This window comes from Papilio machaon, chromosome 12 (assembly GCF_912999745.1).
Source record: "Papilio machaon chromosome 12, ilPapMach1.1, whole genome shotgun sequence".
NCBI lineage: Eukaryota > Metazoa > Arthropoda > Insecta > Lepidoptera > Papilionidae > Papilio > Papilio machaon.
The window spans coordinates 5,386,993-5,410,655 of record NC_059997.1 but is presented as its reverse complement, the minus strand read 5'-3'; the positions used below and the strand labels follow the sequence as shown (position 1 = coordinate 5,410,655).

The 23,663-nt window shown below is 34.0% G+C and overlaps 2 protein-coding genes and 1 long non-coding RNA gene across 5 annotated transcripts in view; 1 reads left to right on the top strand and 2 right to left on the bottom strand.

Moving 5' to 3' along the window:
- LOC123721445 overlaps positions 1-8,679 on the bottom strand; it is a 40,323-nt gene extending 31,644 nt beyond the window's left edge. Inside the window, exon 1 of the long non-coding RNA XR_006756234.1 lies at positions 8,608-8,679. This is a non-coding gene — a long non-coding RNA (uncharacterized LOC123721445). The remainder of the gene's footprint in view (positions 1-8,607) is intronic.
- Positions 1-10,771, top strand: part of LOC106719206 (glycogen-binding subunit 76A) — a 38,506-nt gene extending 27,735 nt beyond the window's left edge. For both annotated transcript variants that reach the window (XM_014513487.2, XM_014513486.2), the window contains exon 2: positions 8,606-10,771. In XM_014513487.2, the coding sequence (XP_014368973.2) occupies positions 8,606-10,246 (1,641 nt within the window). In that variant the 3' untranslated portion in view covers positions 10,247-10,771. The remainder of the gene's footprint in view (positions 1-8,605) is intronic.
- Positions 10,772-12,687: 1,916 nt separating this feature from the next.
- The window catches only part of LOC106719092 (heparan sulfate 2-O-sulfotransferase pipe), a 44,248-nt gene continuing 33,272 nt past the window's right edge, over positions 12,688-23,663 (bottom strand). For both annotated transcript variants that reach the window (XM_045680234.1, XM_045680235.1), the window contains exons 4-10: positions 19,400-19,488; positions 18,825-19,044; positions 18,346-18,484; positions 17,082-17,238; positions 15,251-15,375; positions 14,808-14,962; positions 12,688-13,272 (exon numbers count right to left, since the gene is read on the bottom strand). In XM_045680234.1, coding sequence (XP_045536190.1) covers positions 13,037-13,272; positions 14,808-14,962; positions 15,251-15,375; positions 17,082-17,238; positions 18,346-18,484; positions 18,825-19,044; positions 19,400-19,488 — 1,121 coding nt within the window. In that variant the 3' untranslated portion in view covers positions 12,688-13,036. The remainder of the gene's footprint in view (positions 13,273-14,807; positions 14,963-15,250; positions 15,376-17,081; positions 17,239-18,345; positions 18,485-18,824; positions 19,045-19,399; positions 19,489-23,663) is intronic.

The following is a 23,663-nucleotide window of genomic DNA, read 5'->3' as shown; positions in this document are numbered from 1 at the left end:
CTAATATTATAAATGCGAATATTTAAATGGATGGATGGATGAATGTTTGTTTGAAGGTATCTCCAGAACGGCTCAACATTGACACAGATGTAGAACATAGTCTAGAAGAATAGACTACTTATTTTTTTTATGCCGCACGGACAAAATCGCGGGCGACAGCTAGTTCTCAATAAATAGCGATTGTGGGATTCGAATTAAGAAAATAAAACATTTGATAAACTAGGAGGGCATAACCGATAAATATAGTTCAATTTAGTATGTGCCTATTATTCAATCAATGTGGCGGTCAGCGCTCCGGCTACCACTGCTCGCGACTCCTCACCACTTGTAAATAACGCTCAAGTAGTGACCTCTAATAATGTATTATTACAGAACTGATTGCGGACGCCCATATTTCAGCATTACACACACTGACACAAATGGTTCAGAGTCGTATCAATTTGAATCGATTTTCAATTTTTTTTTGTTGTAAGTAAAACTGGCTCAGTTCTGTAGTATACAGATTGAAGAAAAAAAATCAGAAAATTTTGGATGACACCGTCTTATACAATACAATAACTATGCTATTTGCAAGCACGAATACGTAGAAAATTGACGCAAGAATAACATAATAATAATAATGTTGTCTTATTAGAAAAAACTGTATTCAATTGACTATTGAACTCGGTATTTGTTTTTAATAACTAAATTGTTTAATAACTGTTTAAGGGATTAAATAAAAATTCACCTTTTTTGAAAAATGTGTAAGCATTGTATTATATATGAACAGGAAAGACGAAGAAAAAACATATTTGACATTTATATTTACAAAATAATAATTTACTTCTTTTTCGATGTGACATCTAACTAAAAACTATCAAAACTCCTTAGACATACCGGCCACCAAAGACCTTTGTCTTTAAAATCATTAAAGACCGGCCACCGTGAGGGATATTCTAAAAGTAGTAGTATTCTAAATCTGTCCATTATCATTTTTAATTCTTTGGTACTTAAATAAGTAGATTTCTTCTCCAATTTCTTAAACGTCATTCTCCGGAAGTATGCTAATACTCTTTTTAGTTTATTTAAGTTAGAAAATCTTTCCCATATAGAAACTTCACCTGAAACATGTAGTGCCTTAACGTCATTTTTCTTGATTTCTAATTCTGTCGATGGAATGTCTTTCTTTTCGTACAAAATGTATTCTTTTCTTAGCCAGCTCGGTCCATGCCACCATAATTCGTTTGTTCTTAACTCTCGTGCACTAATTCCACGAGAAGCAGGATCAGCTGGATTCTCCAAAGACCGTACGTGATGCCATTTATCGTTATCCATTAATTGTATAATTTCTGAAACTCGATTGCCTACAAAAGTTTTCCATCTGCTTGGCGGTGACTGCAGCCAAGACAGAACTACCGTGGAATCCGTCCAGGCGAAGATATTTTCTTTAGGAATATTCAAAATATTTCTTACTTCATTCAGCAAGCGTGTTAGTAGTACAGCAGCACATAATTCCAATCTTGGAACAGATAATTGTTTTAATGGAGCTACTTTAGTTTTGGCAGCTATTAAATCAACACTCACTTCATTTTCTTCTGTAATTACTCTCAGGTACGCAACTGCAGCATATGCAGTTGTTGAGGCATCTGCAAATCCATGTATCTCCACGACTTTATTCTTTGAATGTAATTTCAACCATCTTGGTAACTTAATAGTTTGTAAATTACTCAACTCCTCTCTATATTTAGTCCATTGATTAATTAAATCAATTGGCAGTTCCTCGTCCCAATCACTTCTACAAAGCCATAATTTCTGTATAAATACCTTTGCAGTTACGATAACAGGTGATAACCACCCAAATGGATCAAATAATCGAGAAATATCTGATAAGATGTATCTTTTAGTAATGGAATAAGACAACTCTGGTAAGTGGACTGTAATGTGAAAACTGTCATCCTGCCTATTCCATGTCAAACCTAAAATCTTGAATATAGGATCCATATTAAATGTCAACTTTTCTATCTCACAACTGGACTTATTCTTCATCTGACTTAATAACTCACTTGAATTGCTGGACCATTTTTGCATCTCAAAACCTCCATCTAATAATAAACTGTTTATTTCTTCATAGATCTTAAATGCTTGTTCTACTGTCTCTGCTCCTGTCATCAGATCGTCCATATAAAAAGAATCCTTTAAGATATGAGATGCGGTATGATATTTATGTCCTTCATCCTCGGCTAACTGAACTAGAGTCCGAACAGCAAGGAAAGGCGCTGCCGCAGTGCCGAATGTAACTGTAACTAATTTGTAGTGTTCCAAAGGTTGTTCCTGTTCGTCGCGCCATACGATGCATTGTAAGTTTGAGTGTTCTTCAGTGATTTTTATTTGTCTATACATCTTAACAATATCTCCTACAATACAAACTTTGTATGATCTCCATTTGATTAGTAAAGTACGTAGATCGGGTTGAAGTGTTGGTCCAATTAACATACAATCATTGAGAGAATAACCGTTACTACCTTTCGCGGAGGCATCGTATACTACTCTTACCTTTGTGGTATCTCTGTCTTCTCTAACAATTGCGTGATGTGGTAAATACAAACATTGTGCTTCTTCATCTATCTTAACCATGTGTCCTAACTCTAAATACTCCTTAATTACCTTTTGATATTCTTCCTTTAGAGAATGATTCTTTTTAAATCTATTTTCTAAATGTGTAAATCTTCGCATGGCTTGATCCTTTGTATTACCGCATGTTACAATAGTTTCTTCAGGAGATTGTTTTAATGTAAGGTTGACGATATATCTTCCATTCTCGTCTCTTTTTGTAGTAGTTTTATATATTGTCTCACATATCTCTTCTTCCTTTGTTAATATTTTCTTACTACTTCCTAAGTCTGCTTCTATCTCCCAAAACTTCTTGAGTAAATCATTATCTAATGTTCTGATGTGCATACTAATAACTTCTTTTTGCCCGTTTTGTTTTTGATCCGTGACTTCACCCGACAGGATCCATCCTAAACGAGTGAACTGTGCTACTACACCATCTGTACCTTTTACTATGCCATTGTCTAGAATCTTACTGTATACACCGGCACCTAATAATAAGTCAATTCTACCAGGAGTATTAAACGTTGCATCTGCCAACGGTAAATCTTTTATAAAAGTACAGGTGGACCCCTTTATACCCCAGGTTGGTAAAAGGGTTGTTATGGATCTTAAAACAAATGCATGGACAATTAGGTTGAAGGTTGTGTCATACCTCGATCTCAGCTTAAAAGTAACTGTATTTTTTAAATACAGTTTGTCATTGCCTTCACCTATGCTAACGACCTCGTTGTGACATTTTGATTTCTTCAAACCAAGTGCTTGGACTATCTTCTCAGTGATAAACGAGGCTTGTGACCCCTGATCAAGTAGAGCCCGTACGACGTGTGAGTTATTCTTGTCTGAAACAACATCGATTAGAGCTGTCGGTAACAATACACCTTGACCGGGTTGTTTTCTTCCAGAGAAGTGTGCCGCTACTACTGAATCCTTCTCCTTCGGGTCTTTCTGTTCTGTTTCTGCGCTGTTCATATTTGCAATGCTTTTTCTTTCAGGATGTATGAGTGAATGATGCTTTTTATTACATATTTTACAAGACGTAAGCTGTTTACATTTAATAACAGGATGGTTAGGAATAAGACAATTAAAACATAAATTATTGTTTTGTACAAAATCATACCTCTTCTCAATGGATAATTTTACAAATTCCTTGCAGTTGTATATATAATGATTTCCCTTACAGTATGAACATTTGTGCTCAATAGTTGCGTGAAATATTTTTGGTTTCATTGTCCTTGACTTTAAGTTGGTACTCTCAATCATTTCCAAGGTCCTGAATCTAGTTTCTAGAAATGTTGTTAGCTTCTGTAATTTTACTAAATCATCTGTATTATCTGCACTAATTGTCTCTTCCCACTGTTTAAGGCTATTTTCGTCTAATTTTGAAACAATAATGTAAATTAATATTGCGTCCCAATATTCTGTAGGCAAACCAATATGTTTCAAAGCATTGATGCATTCGATGGACGTGTCTAATAGTTGTTTTATATTAAAAGCTGATTCTTGAGTAATATTTCTTTGTCCAAAAAGTTTTTTGAAAATACAATTCGCAACATACCTCTTGTTATCGTATCTCTTTTTTAAAATGTTCCATGCTTCTATGTAATTGTCTCCAGTTACCGGTACTCCTTTAAGCAATGTTTCTGCCTCACCTGATAAGCTACCTTTGAGATAGTGAAGCTTCTGCACGTCATCTAAGTGTCCATTGTTATGAATCAAGGATGTAAACAAATCATAAAATGACTGCCATTCAATATAATTGCCAGAAAATGTCGGTATTGTAATACGTGGTAGCTTGACATCTCTACTATAGCACTTAACATCGTCTTCTTGCTTAAAGTTGCATTCTTCTCTCGATGCGGATGGCATGGGGTTCAATTTTTGTAATGTTGTGTTCAACTCACCTTTGTAAATATAATAATTTTCTTCCACATTACTATAGACATCTTCTTCGAAATACTCAAGTTGCGATTTATTGCTTTTGTCCATCTTAGTTATAATTTGATCATGGTTGTTTGTAAACTTACTCCAATATAGCTCTAATGTATTTAGTCTTGCTTCCACATAAGCCGTTGTAATTCTTTCACGGGGCGACTTCTTAAAATTTATTTGAGCTTTTAAAAGAGTTTGCTTCAGTTCTTCTTGTAATTCTATTAGTTGAACAGCCTCCATTTTTTCTTATAAAATATGCGGCTCGAATCGGACCAAAATGTTTAAGGGATTAAATAAAAAATTCACTTTTTTGAAAAATGTGTAAGCATTGTATTATATATGAACAGGAAAGACGAAGAAAAAACATATTTGACATTTATATTTACAAAATAATAATTTACTTCTTTTTCGATGTGACATCTAACTAAAAACTATCAAAACTCCTTAGACAATAACAAAGCAATAACTTATTACTATATCGTTATTAAACTCTTTAACGATATAAACAAAGTCTTTCACGGGCGATCACTATCGAAGGTGAATATGTTTTTATAAACAGTGAAAGTGCTCGATAAATCTCAAAGAATAACAATATTTTGTGATGACATCTTACAAATAAATACGAATGTTTGGATTGATGGATGTTTGTTTGACGGTATCTTCACAACGGATGCATGAATCTCGCTGATATTTGGCACAGATGTAGAACATATCCTTAAAGAACACATAGGCTGCTAATTATGTTTACTTTTAATTACGCGCTGACGGAGTCGCGGGCGACAGTTAGTCAATAGTAATAATTTAATAAACAGTACCGGAGCTTTAGAATGGGACGCAGTTGGGCGACCGCACAGGGTGCTGGACAGAAAAGGGCGCCACAGATGTGCAAATTACGTAGTCTCACGTAATTCTGTTACTCCGCCTCCCCATCTAAAGGCATGGTAAAAAGGAGGGGATGGCCGTCGAAATCTTGCCCAGGGCGCTGGTAGCGCTAAATCAGGGACTGAATATAAAACTATTTACTTTGTTTAGCTGTTAATTATGCATTCTGCAGTTAAACAAACAAAGAAATCCTTTTGTCGACAACGGCATTCAAATTGAATCGCTTTGAAATGGACACGGAAAAATACATAAATAAAATTCTGCGGAATCGTATCTCTAAGGATACTTCATTGTAAATAGCCTTAAAAATAATAAAGGTCTTCGATAAAAATAAACATTCTGAATTTGAAAAATTCAATTTTGTAAAGAGAAATATTATATTTGATTTTATTTAATTCATGCATGATCTACAAAACGGTGAATCGATTTTGCAAATGTTTTTGTATGTCGTACTAGGTTCTTGGTTTTCTAAACCTGTAAATATTGGACATTTATTTTAAAAAAAGAAAGTTTTTAACGAGGCTTAAGTTGTTTGAGTTAGAATAAGGGAGATTTGAAAACATTATTATCGATAAGAAAGTCTAGCATCACCTGTGGTTGTCGATACACATATTGTAATCTTTTCATTTTTTTTTCCAAAATGATCTATTTATAACTATTTTTTTCGGGTTGTCCTCAAACGCCAATGTAATAATAAATCTATCTCTGAAATTCAAATTAAGAATAACGACATTTACCAAAGTTATTCTAAATTTAAAATGTTTAGTGAAGATAAGTTCTCGAATTGTCACGAATGAACTTTCAAGGTTTATTATTTTTTGTAGTGCTGCGAAATAAAATTCTTGCACTGTTTTTCGTGCAGTCGATTGAAGGTCATTTATCGGGCAATAATTACGGAATTCGTTAGTTTCATAAAGCTTCTATTTCTGTATACATACGCCCTCGTTCTGTGACGGGTATTGTATTTGGCACGGGACAGAGCGCGTGACGGTGACCTGTTCATACACTTTCACACATACATATATACCGTGTACACTTTCACACATACATATATGTATACCGTGTACACTCTCATACATACATATATACGTTACGTTCGAGAAGAAATTGCTCGAATGTTTTACAGAAGTTGTTTATAAAAATAAAAATAGCCGACCATTTAATTTTACATATATCATTTGTTCTGCGTTGAATTACTGTTTTCTTTTTGATGGTGTAAAGGAACACAATAACATGAAATGTATTTAATATGTAGGAAAAAAAATGTACAATAATTACATTATTACATCGTATACAACCTAGTATACTATTTGTGTATAGTACATAAACTGTACACTGCTGCAATATACATTGTATAAAACAAATCTCGCAATTATGAGATATGCGATGATTCTCATGTCTCAAGCATCTTGTTCACGTAATTGTCACACGCAGATCACTTCATTGATAAAGTGATCTTTTTAATTAAGCTCAATTTTCGTGTGGCAATCAAAAGTATAAGCACAATTAGTAATTGCGATAAGATCGTTTGCGATGTTTCAACGGATCGACGTACAAGAACCGAAGCGAGGTGAAGAAGATGCGCTACGTCGTCGGAGCATTGGTGCGACGACAAACAGTGCTACATTAAGACGGTACGCAGTGATGGCCCGCGTCGCGTCGCTCCGAAATCGTTGCCGCAACGCAAATAGGGCATAAAATGCGTTGGTTCGTTGCGGCGGCGACGTGCCACTGAGGCCTCGCTCTTATCTGTGTTTACGCTTTTTGACTTCGATATTGTGCCGATGAAAATAGACTCCCAACTGTGTACTTATTGCGGAGAGAATATTGATAAGAAAGGACACGACGCGCATCGTCTCATTTAAAAACATCCACGAATGCAATGCTTTCAAGGAAAATATTTTGTTATAGTGCTAAATGAGTTACTATTCCAAAGTCAAAATAACGTCGGCTTATAGTGAAAGAAATAAGTTTCATCAAACATTATAATTTTTATTCATAATAAGTTAAAATTTAGGAACACACAGCTCACAAACATACGTAGAAACATACAAACATTCATTCTAATTTATATAAATAGAAGATTTGCAAAAAAAGCAATAAATTTGTTCATTTATTCTACATTTAATTTAATTTTATAATAAATATAACGCGAAGGTCAAACTGAAGGTCGTTTCAATCTTCCTACATTTCATTCAAAGACACTCCGTTTAAATGGGTCATTGCGTGACCTCCAAGACGACCTTGTAACTAATAATAAAAGTAAATTTCTTCAAGATAAATCATACTTCCATACTATTTACAGGAAAAAAATCTTTTCTTTTACTCTCCAGACACGAAAACTACGCATTATATTAAAAAATATAAAAAGTTCCTAATGTTAAAATGTCTTTTGAGATATATGGCATTTGTCCCAGCGTATCAGGAGCTAGCTATTTTTGATAAATTATAACAATTTTGTCTTTCAATCAATTAATAACAACCTTTATCAAAGACGTTCGTCTCATTCATAAAATTACAAAGAGCCGACTGAATTGTGTTTATTTCTCTAAATTCGACATTCTATCATTATTAGCATATTTTATTTATTTCTCTTTCCTTTTGTAAATTAGTGGTTTTTATGTTACCATATATTATGTATTGTATTTTTTCATGTACCTTCTAATTATTAATCTAACAAGTATATATATTTAATTAAAATTTAACTGTTGTTTTAGTTAAAATACTTGAGGTGACAGAACAAAACTAAGCATGGCCTGTTATTTTTTTTTATTAAAGCAGTTGTTTTATATGTTTTACAAACACGAAGAAGAGATGCGAATATTGCTTTCAGTTATAATCTCCTCGCATCTTACGTTAATAACTAATTGTCCATACAATGAAACTAATACTCGTCATATTTTTGAAATATAATTTCTCTCGTTAGTCGCGACTGTGTTGCAGATCGCAGCCGCGCCGGGTAACTCCTATCTTATCTAGGTCGTTCACTTTTGACATTAAACTTTGATGTCACGATACTCATGAATAAACAGTTCAATTGTATTGTTGTTTGTTGGCAAGGTGCCCACGAATATAATTTTCAAACTTTGTTTCAAAGTAACTGGAGAAGTGGTTCTATTTTATGAATAAGTCTAAGATTTCTTTCGACTTTACCATTAAGTCTTTACTAAACTTTACTTAAAATATTGTTTTAATTTTTCAGACGCAGATGAGCGGCGACCGCGCCGGCAGCGGGACGCAGTGTGGTCTGACGTCACTGCTGCCCATGTCGTGCCGCGGGCGCGCCGCCGCCTTTGCGCGCGACCTGCACTCCCGCCTGCGCAACCTCGGCGCCGGACACGACGACAGCGAGAGCAGCTGGCTCGCGCGAGACACCGCCCCCACACACAGGCCCGCTAACTCCGCACAAAGGGACTTAGACACATTCTATGATTTTGAACTAGAGTGCGAAAGCCCTTCCAGTCCTGTCGAAGAATACGATGCGGCGTTTCCGGAGCGAGCTGCTGCAGCAGACACGGTCCGGCCGTTCTGCGATGTCGATACCGAAACCGAGATTAAAGAGCAGGCCAGGTTAATGTTGAAACATCCGGATAATAACAAAAATGGTTTCAAATTCTCCACTGCTTTCTACACGGACTACTCACCAGTGAAATTACAACCGGTCCCGCGAGAAAACGGTCATACAGACAAACCACTTTACTCTCCTATAAGTTTTGAAGGTTGTGCGCGACAAAATAGTTACGATGAAATCGATTGTGCAGTTCGATCTCCGGCTGTTGTAGAATCTGAACGACTTAGCTCGCCACTGAATCATTCGACAATACCGGATAGCGATTCTGAATTTGAGTCTGCTAAAAGCGACCCATCGGAGGCCAATGATGAGGTTACATTAACAGAAAAGTCATTGGAAAATGATGTGACGGAAGGTATCGAAAATTTGTCAATTATAGATCTCGATCTTGGCGAAGACGAAATTCCTGTTGACAATATCGATATTAAAGTAACAGCTGCTACCGATCTTGTCGATTCGAGTCAAATTATTACCAGTGAAGCTTCTGAACATAATGAGATGTCCCCTACTCCCGAAATTGATCCTAAGTTATTAAGCACAGAGGAAAAAGAAGAAGAAGAGACCGAAGACGATCGTCCTCAACGCGTTCGTAGGTGCTCATCTCTAAAAACTGGCAAAACGCCGCCCGGCACGCCGGGACGAAAGAAGATCGTTCGCTTCGCCGACGTATTGGGACTCGATTTAGCAGATGTCAAAACGTTTATGGATGAAATTCCAGTTATTCCAAAATCCGCCTACGATGATCTAACCGGCTGCGACATGCTGAGTTCCTCGCCGCCCGCACGAGCGCCGCCCAGACTCGGCACTCTCACGTTAGTACCGCTATTCCAAGTACCGCGTGACGTCACTGAGAAGCTAGAAAAGATGCTCGTGTGCCTTGAGAGCGCTCGAGTTTGCGAAGGCGCTCACGTTACAGTCTGCGGTTCGGTGCGCGTAAGAAATTTAGATTTTCATAAAACTGTTCATATTCGCTACACGATGAATCGATGGAAAACTTACACCGATCTCCAGGCGACTTACGTGCAGGGCTCCTGCGACGGATATTCGGACCGCTTTCAGTTCGTGCTATATGCACCGTGCATATCTTCGGGGCAGAGGTTGGAGTTGGCCGTTCGATTCCAATGCAAGGGGCAGCAGTTTTGGGACAATAACAGCGGAGCTAACTACTGCTTCGACTGTTTCGGGCTGGGGGCGACCTCACCCGCGGCGCTGATTCAGACGGCGCCCGCGGCGCTTCACCCCCCCTTGGACTGGCACCCATCTTTTTACTGACGCTCTGAAAGAAGATATGAGGGATTTTAGCCTTAGTGCAAGAGCGGTGAAGACGAGTGGACGAGCCCTCTAAGGAAGGAGTGTGTCTTGCTAATCCGGCTGGTCCGGAACTACAGCGTAAGCTCGAACAGACCGTTGATGTCTTATTCCGTGGCATGCTTTGTATACAACGATCAATTACTAAGAGAAGCAATACGTGGCGTCCTAATATTATGAGGCTTGAAATGTAAAGCGTTTTTTGTGATATAATTTAGAGTAGGTGTAGAATTTACAGAATCGAGAGATCATCTCGTACGGAGTGCCATTCGCAGTAACGACCTATCTGATTATTAAATTTCTTTATGATTTTGTAGTATAGCGTAAACGAGAACAATATAATACGATAAAATAATTATTAAAACGACCGATGAAGTGAGCAAGTTGTTGAATGTGAACTGTTTGTACATAGTTAGAGAGGTATATTCTGAATGATATTATTAATATTTTAATAATTTTTACAAACTATTAGCCGTATTAAATAATTAGATCTATATATCGAAAAATAACTTAGACTGTGTTGTTGTTAATCTTGAAGTTAATGCTATGAATTTTTTTTATTATTATTATTAATAATGTGAATATAATTCAATGCCTTTGAAATATAGAATTATCATTTTTAGATTTTTAAAACCGTTAATAACTCTTTATAACTGTCAATATTACTAAGACTACATACATTTAAGAAGTCCTACAAAAACTGTGACGATTTTTAAGATTTGTGGGAATAATTTTTACTGAACTATTTTTTTTATATGAATGTTACAAAATAGATAAATTTATATTTACTACTTTTATATTTATGAAAATATATCATGACATAGTAAGTATATACCCTAAGTAAATAATGAATACTGATTGTTTCGAGATTAAAGATTTTTATTGATTCAAGAAGACTAATATAAATTATGAAATTTAAATTATTGTTACTTTTAAGTCGGCAGCAATATTTATTACTTCGTTTTAATTCTTTTGTATGTACCTGAATCCTAAAATGTGGCCATATTAATTATAAATATACCGATGTGTCAATGTATTTCTATAGTTTTATTGTTATCATATGACATCTGATTTATGAAAACTTCCTAATTAAATACTATTCCTAATTATACAGCGTGTTGTTTTATTAAAATTAACCTTATCTTGATACTAAGCCTGTAAATAAAGTTATCAGCTAGTTTTGTACTTTGAAAATTTGAATTTAAATTGGTGCCTTATATTTTAAGGCAGTGATTCTTAACCACTGTGCCGCGGCACTTTTGTGTGCCGCCAAATTTCAAAAGTGTGCCGCCAAATTTTGCAAATATGTATAATGTTAATTTTGTTAAATTATATCATTTAAAAAGAAAAATATTTTTAACATGAATTTTTAAATCCAAATAATTGAAAAAAAAAAACGCGTCTAGAAATGTCATATAGATACAATAAATTTTATACAGTTGATAAACTATTTATGCAGTGTGTTGTAATAAGTAAATAATTTTTATCTTTTTCTTTGTGTGCCGCCAAATTTTGAAATCGTTAAATATGTGCCGCAACAAAAAAAGGTTGAGAATCACTGTTTTAAGGTTTAATCTTACTAATGTTATAAACCAATTAAAATTTAGATGGATGTTTGTTTGAAGGTATCTCCAGAACAGCTCAACAGATCTTGATGAAATTTGGCACAGATGTTGAACATAGTCTGAAAGAACACATAGTCTACTTTACGTTTTCTTAATTCCGCGCGGATGGACTCGCGGGCGATAGCTAGTAAAAAAATAAAAAAAATAAATCATAAGCTCATTTTAATGTACAAAAGCGATATCACTTAAAATTAATGTAAGGCTAAACATATCACAATTATTGGATGATATTAATAAATAAGTTGTTTCTTATCATAGTGACATAAATTAATACAACGATTAAAAAGAAAATTATCTCCTGAGAGCGAAGAGCGGGACCTTAAGATAAAAATTTCTCTTTTAAAATATAAACAATAAACATCTCTTTAGTAAATATTTATACAAAACTTGACGCAGAAGTAAAACATTTCATTAAATTACTTTAATCATTTTCGTATACGGTGAGTATTTCAAACGATAGACAAAAAAATAAATTAAAAACACACAAAATGCTCTCCGAAATAAGACGACTTATGTTTTACATTATTTTAAATAGATTTTCCTATTTTCAGAGCTCTTCTGATTCAATTAGTATCAACTTTATCATAATAATGTCTAAGTTCAGCTTTGATTTTAATTGAATTTTAACTGCTTAATTCAGTTAATTTTGTACCTAAATGGTTTTAGATACTAAATACCTTACAATAATAATTTATTTGTAACCTTATTTATTTTTGTAATACGAGCAATTGACTTTCTCTAAATTAATGAATCTACTTCGAAAATAATGAGGTGCTTAATTCGTCTGTTTTTTAGAGAAACCTTATTATTTTAATTGATGTCAAATTTTCTAACCTATAAAAATGTCAGCCTCAGTATGTTCATTCTTCCTTCCACATTTTCCTAGACATTCAATAATATTTTTTTAATCACACACTTAGACACAACTCTTCTGTGCGTTTCCACTGTACAAAAACATATTTTTTTGGTGGAAAACCATGGTAAGGTTGTAAAATGTCGTCTAATTGCATTGCGTATAAACAGTCTTACGAAAGAATCCCAATTCTTTTGCATTTCCCCAATGAATTTTCTAGAAGTTTACAGTTCCTATTTAGTGGGACATAAATACATATATTAAATATCATTACATTTAGGGCCTTAAATAATTGTCAAGGAAGTCAGTTCTCGTTGGTTTGTTGACTGTTGTGGTGGGAAGAGTGATATCAGGGTCTCTTAGTGCTCGCAGTTGTGTGTACAATCTTTGTTTGCAGAATTCGTAGAATTCAATCTCCCTGGTGAAGTTCGCTCGTACGATTTGCTTTACCGCCTCCGACACTGGCGGTTTGAATGCGTTTCTATTGATTCGATTGAACGTGTTCAGCTCTTCTGTAAAATCATATTTAAATTTAGTAAAGCTTAGACTGGGATAGAACCTCTATTGCAATAGTCAGAGCTGGGCATTAACTCGTTAATCCGTTAATCGTTAATTAACGAAGTTAACATTTTGCTTAACGGATTAACTTTTAAGTTAACTTCAAAAAGTGTTAACGCTTTTGTTAACTTCCGTTAAACTCAACTTCCGTTAATAAAAGTCCGTTAATCGTTAAATTAGAAACTTGGAGACGTGCTGTCATTTTGTTTAAATTACGTGCCACGCCACGGTCGTAAGTTCAGCTATGTTGTGCGACTGTCGGCGACTCAAATGGTGAACGAACGAGTTGATAATTGATATATGTGAAGTTCGCATGCAAGTGTGATACATCAGAGCGTCCGGGAAAGACGTGACCAACAGGAAAAAATTAAAAGAAGGTTCGAAATAGTATATTTCATTACGAGTATATAAAAGCAAGAGTATGTAGTAGTAATAGCCCACATTCCGAACGCTCTTCGTCCCTGCAATACGCCACTTTTTGTGCAATTGTATTAAAACACTTTTTTACTCGTGCTTTTTCTTTAGCTTTTCCAAACTCGTGCGTTTTCTTTCCCAACTGTCAAAGTAATGTCTATTAAAAAGAAAAAAAATCATTGAAGTTTTTATGATTCATGCAAATATTTCTAAAAAGAAGCTCCTAATTTGTTACAGTATTAGATTTAATGATTTGATTCAATGAATTAGGTTAGGTTTCATTTTATTTAATCTCATTAAATTTCATTTTCATTTCATATTAATAAAAATAATCTACTGAAGACTTGGCCGTTTGGGCATAGTTCCCTTTGCCTTCCCAGAATGGGTGAAGAAAACAAAAAAAAATCTCTGTTTGTATTCTTTTACGGTTGGCGCCATTTTTCAAACATTTTAGTTAGTTGAGTTTATTGTGTTTTTATGATTCTATTAAATTGTTTCATTTTTCGCAACTATATTAAAAATAGTTGTTTAGTACACGCGCGGAACCGTCATTACAACTTGTTCCAACTGTCAACCCTCACCTTCGACTGCGCCTCGGCTCGGGTAGACATTTGTCGGAACTCTTTGCAATGACAGGCTTTCCGCACTCGTAATGAAATATACTATACTGCATTCATACTTATCTTGTCTCTAATACTAATGTGTTATAGAATGTATAGTCAAATTACTATTTTAAACAAGTGTCGCCACAATAAGTGTGAAATTAGTATGTATAATTTTGGTATGGTTAACTGTTAACGATTAACTTTAACTAGCGTTAAATTTTCGAAAATTTAACGCTTTAACGATTAACGAAGTTAATTTTTTAATTAACGAATTAACGATTAACGAAGTTAACTTTTCGATTAACTGTGCCCACCTGTGGCAATAGTAAAATAGACGGCCTCGGTTTGCACGACGGGTGCAGAAATTATAACAGTTCAAAATAGTAACAGCGCCATCTGTCAGTGATTTACGTCACTTACATCGTGCTCAGCAGAAAAATTACGAATCGAAGTGAGAATGTTATTCTTACCCCAATACAAGTTCAATGCTCCTTGGAAGAAGCGCGGTATGTATCGCTCAAAGGCGAGGAGAGTCGCGTTCATATCCTCGAGTACGCCGACCACTGCGTACTGCTGCTCCACCACGCGCTTGGCGCGCTGCAGCGCCTCCCGACTGTTGAACGGCCTGAAATAACAAACAACATCAATACTACCTGGTGTTCATTAAAACTTTTCAAAGTTTTATATAGATGGCGCTTTCATATATTTGTCAATTTATAAATTGTATAGTTATATATAATATTTTTTTCATGAAATGTACCTAAACAGGTAGGAACATCTTATTCTCCGAACACAACCACAAGAAAACCAGGCAAAGCAAACATTTTTTACGATAGATGTACAGCGATAAATGTCCTCCTACGTGGCTGCTGGATGCAAAAAAGTAATGATTGTACTGGTGGTAAGTACTAACGTGCACTGCGGTTCGTGTCCGCAGAAGAAAAGTGTCTGCCGGCGATGGTCTCCGATGCCCTCGTGCGTCTCGCCCTCCACATAACGACACTCACGGTCACCACTCAGCACACACGTCTCGAAATCCTGCAACCAAGTTTTAAATTAGGTTGTTTAAAATGCTTGATAAAATTTTACTGTATTTTGATTTATTTTATTAAACCAATTGAATAGGGAAAATATTGGGTTAATTTAAATTAATAATTTCTTGTATTTATTCTCAAGAAAAAGCAATATTGGAATACGAAGATTGTAAGCCTTGACACTTAACGGCCTACCTTCGATGTAATATCAATAATAATAATTTATAGATAAAGGTTTCATATCACAAGAACTTATTTAAATTATTTTTTTTTAATCTTGAGTTTTTCGTGCCAATGCCAGAATTTAAAATTAAAATATACCGTAATTTTTATCTTTCATGTGATTAGATCTTTAACATTCACACGACCACAAAGACACCGCTTCTGATCCAATGTTATGCACGTACTAGTAAGATCGGATAAATGTTTGAATGCAATGTCAAGAATTGAGAACATTCAGCAAACGAGACGAGAAAGCAAATAGTTTTTAATTGTACCCTTAAAACAATATGGCGAATGTGAAAAACACATTAATAATTATACGATCAGAACGAATTAATTAAAAATTTTAAACAAACTTGAAGACATATCAATATTGTCAATGAATAATAGAGACCAAAGAGTATTGAGTAAACTAGATTTAGTAAGATGGAGACAACATTCTAAATTAGAATATTTGTGTAGCATATTATAAGTTCGAAATAAGTGGTCTGTATTATTATTTTTTTTACTATATTGGAGGCATGAGTAACATGTTTTGTTGCTTCATTGCATACCCAATGTCTTATTATGTAGTGTGATTAGCAAAAAATGAGAGGAAGAGTTTTGCAATTGCAAACACTATTAATATTTATAATTAGTCTGTGCTAGCTGTCAGGCGGGCATGGCTCGGGGCGGTTGAAGCGATGTCTTAGTCCCAGCTTTTTGCAATTATAATTAGAATAAAAAGTAAAGAGAAAATAGAGTTGTTACCCCTTCATATTATGAATATGAATATAGTAAAAAAAATTGTTCAAATAACACTATTCAAAAGCATAATTTGAAAATATAACTAGTAATAAATCCAAAGCAATACAATAATCGTTATCAATAATAATCTTTTGCCGTGTGCCTATACAAAGCCAAAGCCATAAACAACTCGTATAGAAATATTTTACCCTCGATCAAAGATTAGAACTTTAAATCAGATACGACTGTTGTCAAATCATAGATTAATAAACCTGAGAGCTTTAATGCGTCACATTTATTACATCGAGAGATTTATTAACGTTATCTCTATATGTAATTTTAAACAGATACAGACAGTCAGACAGAGAAAAGCTTTAATATCAAATCAAGTTAAAGAAAAGTAATGATAGTTACAAGATCAATTATTTATTCAGATAAGAATTCAATTATTTACTTTTGAAACTTCTCCACAAAATAAAAAGCCTGTTTTCAACTAATCGTAAAATAGATTATCCAATTACCACAGTTTCAAATTTTATGACTATGTGTTTATATAAATTAATCTTTTATCTTTTAATGGTATAAATTATTACCATGTAAATTAATACTGTGAAGTTATTGAATAATTTTTTTTCAAACAAATTAATATGATACTTTGAACATACACAATCACAATATATTTCCGCATCGCATGTAGTAAATTGTTGAAATAATTTACTTATAATTCTTATTCAAATTTATTAGTAATTATATATAATTTACCTTCTTCAGCCATGCGGGATCCGGCAGCGGCAGGTCTGGAAAGGCTCGCTTCCTCTCCACGTAGTACCAGGGCGCACGTACATAGTAGTACCAGGAGATGACGCGCTCCACTGGGTCCCGGACCACGTTCACGTAGATAGGAGACGGATAGCCAAACCTTAAAAGTAAACATTTACTTTTAGTAAGGATAAACGATGAACTACTTTTTCTTAGTACTGGGAGGCAATTTTAAAAACCCGTTTTAAGAGAGGAAAATAGTCAATGAAAGACTCGACTTAGTACAATCCCTGTGGTGTCTTCAAAGGTACTCTCTGGAACATTCTTTCTTATCTATAACTATGGATATTTGCAGACCCAGTCAGCAATATAAATATTCTAACATTGAAAATTCCTCTCCTCACCGACTAGCTGGTATTAAATCTTTTTTGTACGCATGATGAAATTGCTTCACAATTTCCTTATTTCACAAATAGCGAACAATAGACTAATTTAACGGTTAACAAAAGACGTTTCCTCGATTTGCGTAATTAGCTATAACGAACAGTCGTCATTTGGTCTATATTTAGTAATAAAACATTAATATCTTCCGACACAAACAGACGTAATGATTGATTGTCGCGCTGTCGGCTAACGCATTGGAAATTGAGCAGTGAGTTAATGTTCTTAATAAGTTCTCTTTAAGATAAGATAATATCTACGCCCGCAAATGCCTGTCCGTTAGAGCGTATAAGTTATTTTGTTTGTATTGACGTAGGAATCGTTCAATCCATCATAAAGACGAAGCCCATTGCCTGGAATTTATGATAGACAAATTTGTAATCTTATATATATAAAAGAAAGTCGTGTTAGTTACACTATTTATAACTCAAGAACGGCTGAATCGATTTGACTGAAAATTGGTGGGCAGGTAGCTTAGAACCAGGAAACGGACATAGGATAATTTTTACCCCGTTTTCTATTTTTAATTCCGCGCGGACGGAGTCGCGGGTAAAAGCTAGTGATTAATAATTACAAAGGCGTAAGTCGGTGTAACTTGTGATGATGATTAGTAAATAGTAAGAATCACATACAGAATATAATATCTAGCTACTACTAACTTTACTTTTACTAAAAAAAATATAGTTTATCCAGTATAGCTATTTAATCTATGATTTAAAAGCTTAAGCGAGCTGCTTTTACATAAATTTGTCTAAATACAGAACGCAGAGTGTTAATCTAGTAAGATAAACTAATCCTTTAATGACTGCTGCAGTAAACATGTTACCTGGTGAAGTTAGTGTAGCAAACATGTTTGATGTAAGATGCGGGCGGCGCGTGCGCGGACACCACGTTCACCAGCACCTGCTGGTCCGCAGGCGCTAGCCGGATTGTCTCCACACGCTGCACAGTGTCACGGTGGAACCCTGAACATATTGTATTATATTATAAACAAAAAGAAAATGTATATAGGAAAATGTACTTACTAATACGTTGTCATCTTGTCACTTGTAAAAAAAAAAAGTTGTATGAATTGAAATGAATATTTCTTCCTACAGAGTCGAAAGAAGTTCAATACAATGGGCAAATCAGACCTTTGCAGCCAGAATGACTTAAGGGTTTCTATTCTATTCTATTATTATAATATAAATAATGATAATTTGAACATTTTTATACTAATTCATTAACCACACGGAACTCTTACTCTCAAGCAGACCACGAGTGCTTGTACGAGTTTTCTTGTTGTAAGTTCAGTTTGATACTTACCAAATTGATTTCTTATAGCCAATCTTCGAAGTAACTCCATGAAGGTTTGGCTGCCGACCTTTGGAACTCGGTTGAAGAACAGCAACTCTATCTCTGAACGCGCTGTGTTGTTGAGCTCCCAGGGATCAGGGATCGATAGTTCATCTAACAGTTCTTGTTCAATGTCCTCTTGTGATCTTCCTTCTTCCGCCTCCAACGTCCTCTGCGGTTTGCTGCGCTCCTGGTACATGAAATGTTAATTTCATACAACTATACAATAATAATATGTTTAAGAACAAAAATTAACTAATTTGTAGGATTTAGTTTAGGTACTCCAGCTCAAACAACGATATATAATTTTGTTTTTTTTACAACATCCATACATACACATACAGATTGAAAACATACATGTACTTTTATTTAACGCCTAGCTTTAGTAAAGTGATACTGGTCACGATATTTTTAATTAGATTCCAGATATCTAAATTCAAGTGCGAACTATATGTATGAATATTGCATTAACGTAACTGTTAAGTCAGCACTTAGTAAGCATACAAAATGGTCAGTTAGTGTTGTTAAGAATAGAAATGTGTTACCGCTCCAGTATTCCTTCTGATAGCTTCGAGGGCTTCTTTGAACTCTTGAGAAGACGCGTACACACGCTCGGTTCTATCCGTCTGGACTCCTGAACAAAAAAACATCGCAAATAAACATCTACTACTTATTAATAGCAAAAAAAAAACTTAAAATTTTTGAGGTTTTGATATTTTTAACTAAAATTATTATTTTTTTTAAATGTTCCTTTAAAAGACGAACTGTACAAAAAATTTGCCAACTACCGTATACCGTAGGAAAAAATACAAAAATTGCCAGTATTCATGACAATTGCAAAATAATTACTACAATAAAAAAACTTTACAGTTATTTAAATGTATTGATTAACTATAGCTGCTATTTTTTGCTCTGTTCGAACTATTTAGACTACTGAAGATAGACATCGGAAAAAAAGTTAATCCATAATGTGCACTGTCTAATGCGATTTTACCGTATTATTTGCTACGATAAAATAATTATTCTATAGTTACACTCATGGTCCATATATTTCCAAATTACACACTTAATTATGTATTGTGAACCAATAATTTGCATTGATGTTTCTGAATCATATCGGAGTAGTGTGTGTATGAAAATGTTTTGTGCCTAATAACAGATTTAAAAGCTTCATTTGAAATGGTCATTGACTTTGAAACATATCAAGTATAATGATGATGGAACTTACTTTAGAATAATAATCATACGCTAAAATTATTTGTTATTTACAATTTTTGGTTCAATATTCCGTTTTTAAATAATGGAAGTATTTTTAAAAATATGATTTAATAAAAACGGACATGTTTTTGTATGAGATATAAAAAAGTGATAATTTTAGTTACTAAAATGCGACCGAAATGCTTCTTAGGCTTTGTGAAGCTAGCAACTGGTCTTCACTCTAGAACTAATCGGTCAATTTAAAGAACAGATATCCGAATTCTGCGCTTGTGTAATTTTATTTTGCTGTTTTACATTTGTCGCAGTTTGATTCACATTTAAAAACCGTTATAACCAGAGAGCTGTGCTTCCGAATTCCAAAATTGGATTTTCGAATGCTTAATAATCGATTATTTTGCAAAAAAAAATGTTAAATCATATACTGACGGATTACCATTAAAATAAGATGTACTGAATTAAATTCAGTCATTTTAAATCAATGTAAATTTTAAGCAAATACCGCACTCCTTACCACTTTGGTTAAAAGATGTAATAAGATCTAGGGACCTTAATTTAATATCAAGGAGTCATCAAAAATCCAATGATGTTGTTTCTTATTTTGATTACTAATTGAAATCTTTGGTACAGGAAATATCAAAGAATAAAGTGTGTGTCCGACAATTCATTAAATAAAGATTTATGTGCCGGATAAAGTACGGTAAAGTAGGATCGATGGATTACCCTTTTTCAGTATATGTTAATCGGGTTCTTTTTATCATAATTACGTATCTATTAGTTTGTATCATATTAAGTATCTATTAGTTGGTATTGGTAAGTGAAGAATAACTGCATGTCTCACAAATAACATTTTATATGATTAAAGAGGCTTTTTCAAAGAGCAGTAAAATAAATTACGAAAAAATGTGTACCTATCATGTTACAATGTACATAATAATAAGAAGTACACCATAACTATACGATTTAATGTAATACATTTCTTCGTCGCATAGCATAAATCACGTCGCTCGGTATCTCACGACTCGACCTCTGCTGGATAGAAAATTGTCTTTCACGAATCGATAATACGCCAATGATCAACTTGACTCGCTTGTTGTAACTTATTGCTTATTTGAACACACAAACCCTGTTCCATATCCTTTGGATCGGTGATATCGGCAGTATGGATAATGATCACATCAAAAGCATTACTCCTATTCTAAAACAACAGTATAAATGTTTTCAGATATATTGCCGGCACTTTAATTCACGGGAGCCGCTGCGCAGAACACAATTTATGGTGTAGGAGGAGAGCACTGCACAGGGCACCGATGACTCTGAGCCGCCAAGATATTTGAAAAGAATAATACCTATCTTCTTCCCTGTCGTTAAACTTATTAGGTACTTTATGGTAGCTCTGAATTTGGAGTTCAGACGGTATAGATAAATAATATCAATAGATTTATTTATCTCCACGAAGGATTGTATTTAAATAATAATAACAGTAATGTTGGCCGTTACTTAAGCTAAATTTCAAGTGTTATATTTTTATTTCAACTAAAAAATTTCAACAACTGGCACACAAAAAGAAGGAATAAAAAAATAATAAAAGACGTACAAGAATGCTGAAAATCAAATTACACTAGGTGTGTCGATCGACGTTATTTTTGGACACGCTTTTTAGGTTGTCTATTGTGCTGCTAATAAAACGCTTTAACGCGACTATTCGGACGATAACGAAAAAAATATCGCATCAATAAGATAAAGATAGATTAAAGATAACCCTCTGGATAGAACAGCACGGCTATTATCGAAGTAATTGCTTTCTGATTATAGGGACAACGAGTGAAAAGACCGTATTAAATAAGAGAGTTCACAAAAAATCATATTCGTATATACTAATAGGTTGTTGGAAATTGGAACGGCAAAAAGTACGTCTGCATTTTGAAGATAATGGAGCCTAAGAAAACAAATAAGACGGTCTATTTGATGCATCATTTATAATGATATTGAATTTGAAAAAGTCTGTCTGTAACGATTTCGTTAGCGGCGCGCATCCGGCCGAATCGACCGGTGAAATGCCTCATAGGCTCAGCCGTCAATTACTATCTTAATGAAGATGTTACTGTTCCACACATTGGTCTATTGACACACTTTTCAACACGTGTGTTATTAGAGCATTACAAAGAACTTTTTGAGCTTTATATTTCCATACGTCAGATTTGATAATTACTTAGAAGACGTGAAGTTAATCATGACATCTTCGTGCGTCGTAAATATGTACGTTTTCTTTCTAGTCGCAAACCTTATATTTATTTTAAAAAAAACAAAATGTATCCAATATTATCATATCGGTTTCAAAAGATCTCAGTAGTTGAAAGTAAAGCTTAATAAAATCTATGTCTATTAATATTTCAACGGTTCATCTTATATAAAAACAAATAAAAAGTTAAACTTAGATAAAAAATCAAAACCATTAGGTAACTGAGAAGTTAAGTAAATTTTAATGTAATAGATTGCGTGACCGTCTCTACTGATGCAGGCCATTTGATGTTTAATGATCACAATTTGAAAGCGCCACTAACAAATCTGTTTAGTTTCTAAGCGTGAATATGAAACATGAAACATTTAAAATATTTAATGAATTATACTGTGTAAGTATTTAAATAAATTTTAAAACTAACATTTCCATTCTATTTATAACTTTCCATTGTATAAACATGGACGTAATTGAAGTGATTTGTAAACCAAACTTTACAAACTTAATAACCTATTCTCAATTTGTCTTTAGATAAATGTAACTTGTCTTATAGATTACAAAGTAATAAAGACGAATTGAAATCGCAGTCAGTAAATTAAATTTATCACAATAACCATCACTTACAGATTAAAAACATTTTACAACAAAGTTCCATTAGTCAAATGGCCGTAAAAGAGTTACTTATTTACCTACAGTTACCTTTATTATTTACATGACTTGAACGTTGCTTGGAACAAATTATATAGAATTTCTTTTTTTTTTTATCAATTCACGTTGTTATAAGGCCTATAATATTTCGGCTTTAGGTCATCACGAATTCGTTCTAAAGCCCTTTGACCTCAAGTTATTTCAAACTATCAAAAAAACTAGATGTTTTTTATACAATCGAGCTTTTCCACGGCTGGAACTGTACTAAAAAATAAATAAAAGCACAGTTGAGATTGAGAAATATTATTTTATATTTTACTGTTATTTTGGATGATAATTATCAAGAACTAGCTTTTACCCGCGACTCCGTCCGCGCGGAATAAAAAAAATAGAAAACGGGGTAAAAATTATCCTATGTCCGTTTCCTGGTTCTAAGCTACATGCCCACCAATTTTCAGCTAAATCAGCTCGACCGATTTTGAGTTATAAATAGTGTAACTAACACGACTTTTTTTAGATTCTTTTATATATATAGATTCATATTGCATTTTTAGATACGAGTAGTACAGTTATATTTACTTGCATTAGCATGTTAATGTTCGAAAGTGTTTGTTACAATACAAAATTACGCATAGATATTAAAACTTTCTATCATACGAGTACATAGCAGATTTAGAAAATGCATAATCTAGATTTACTGGCGTTTT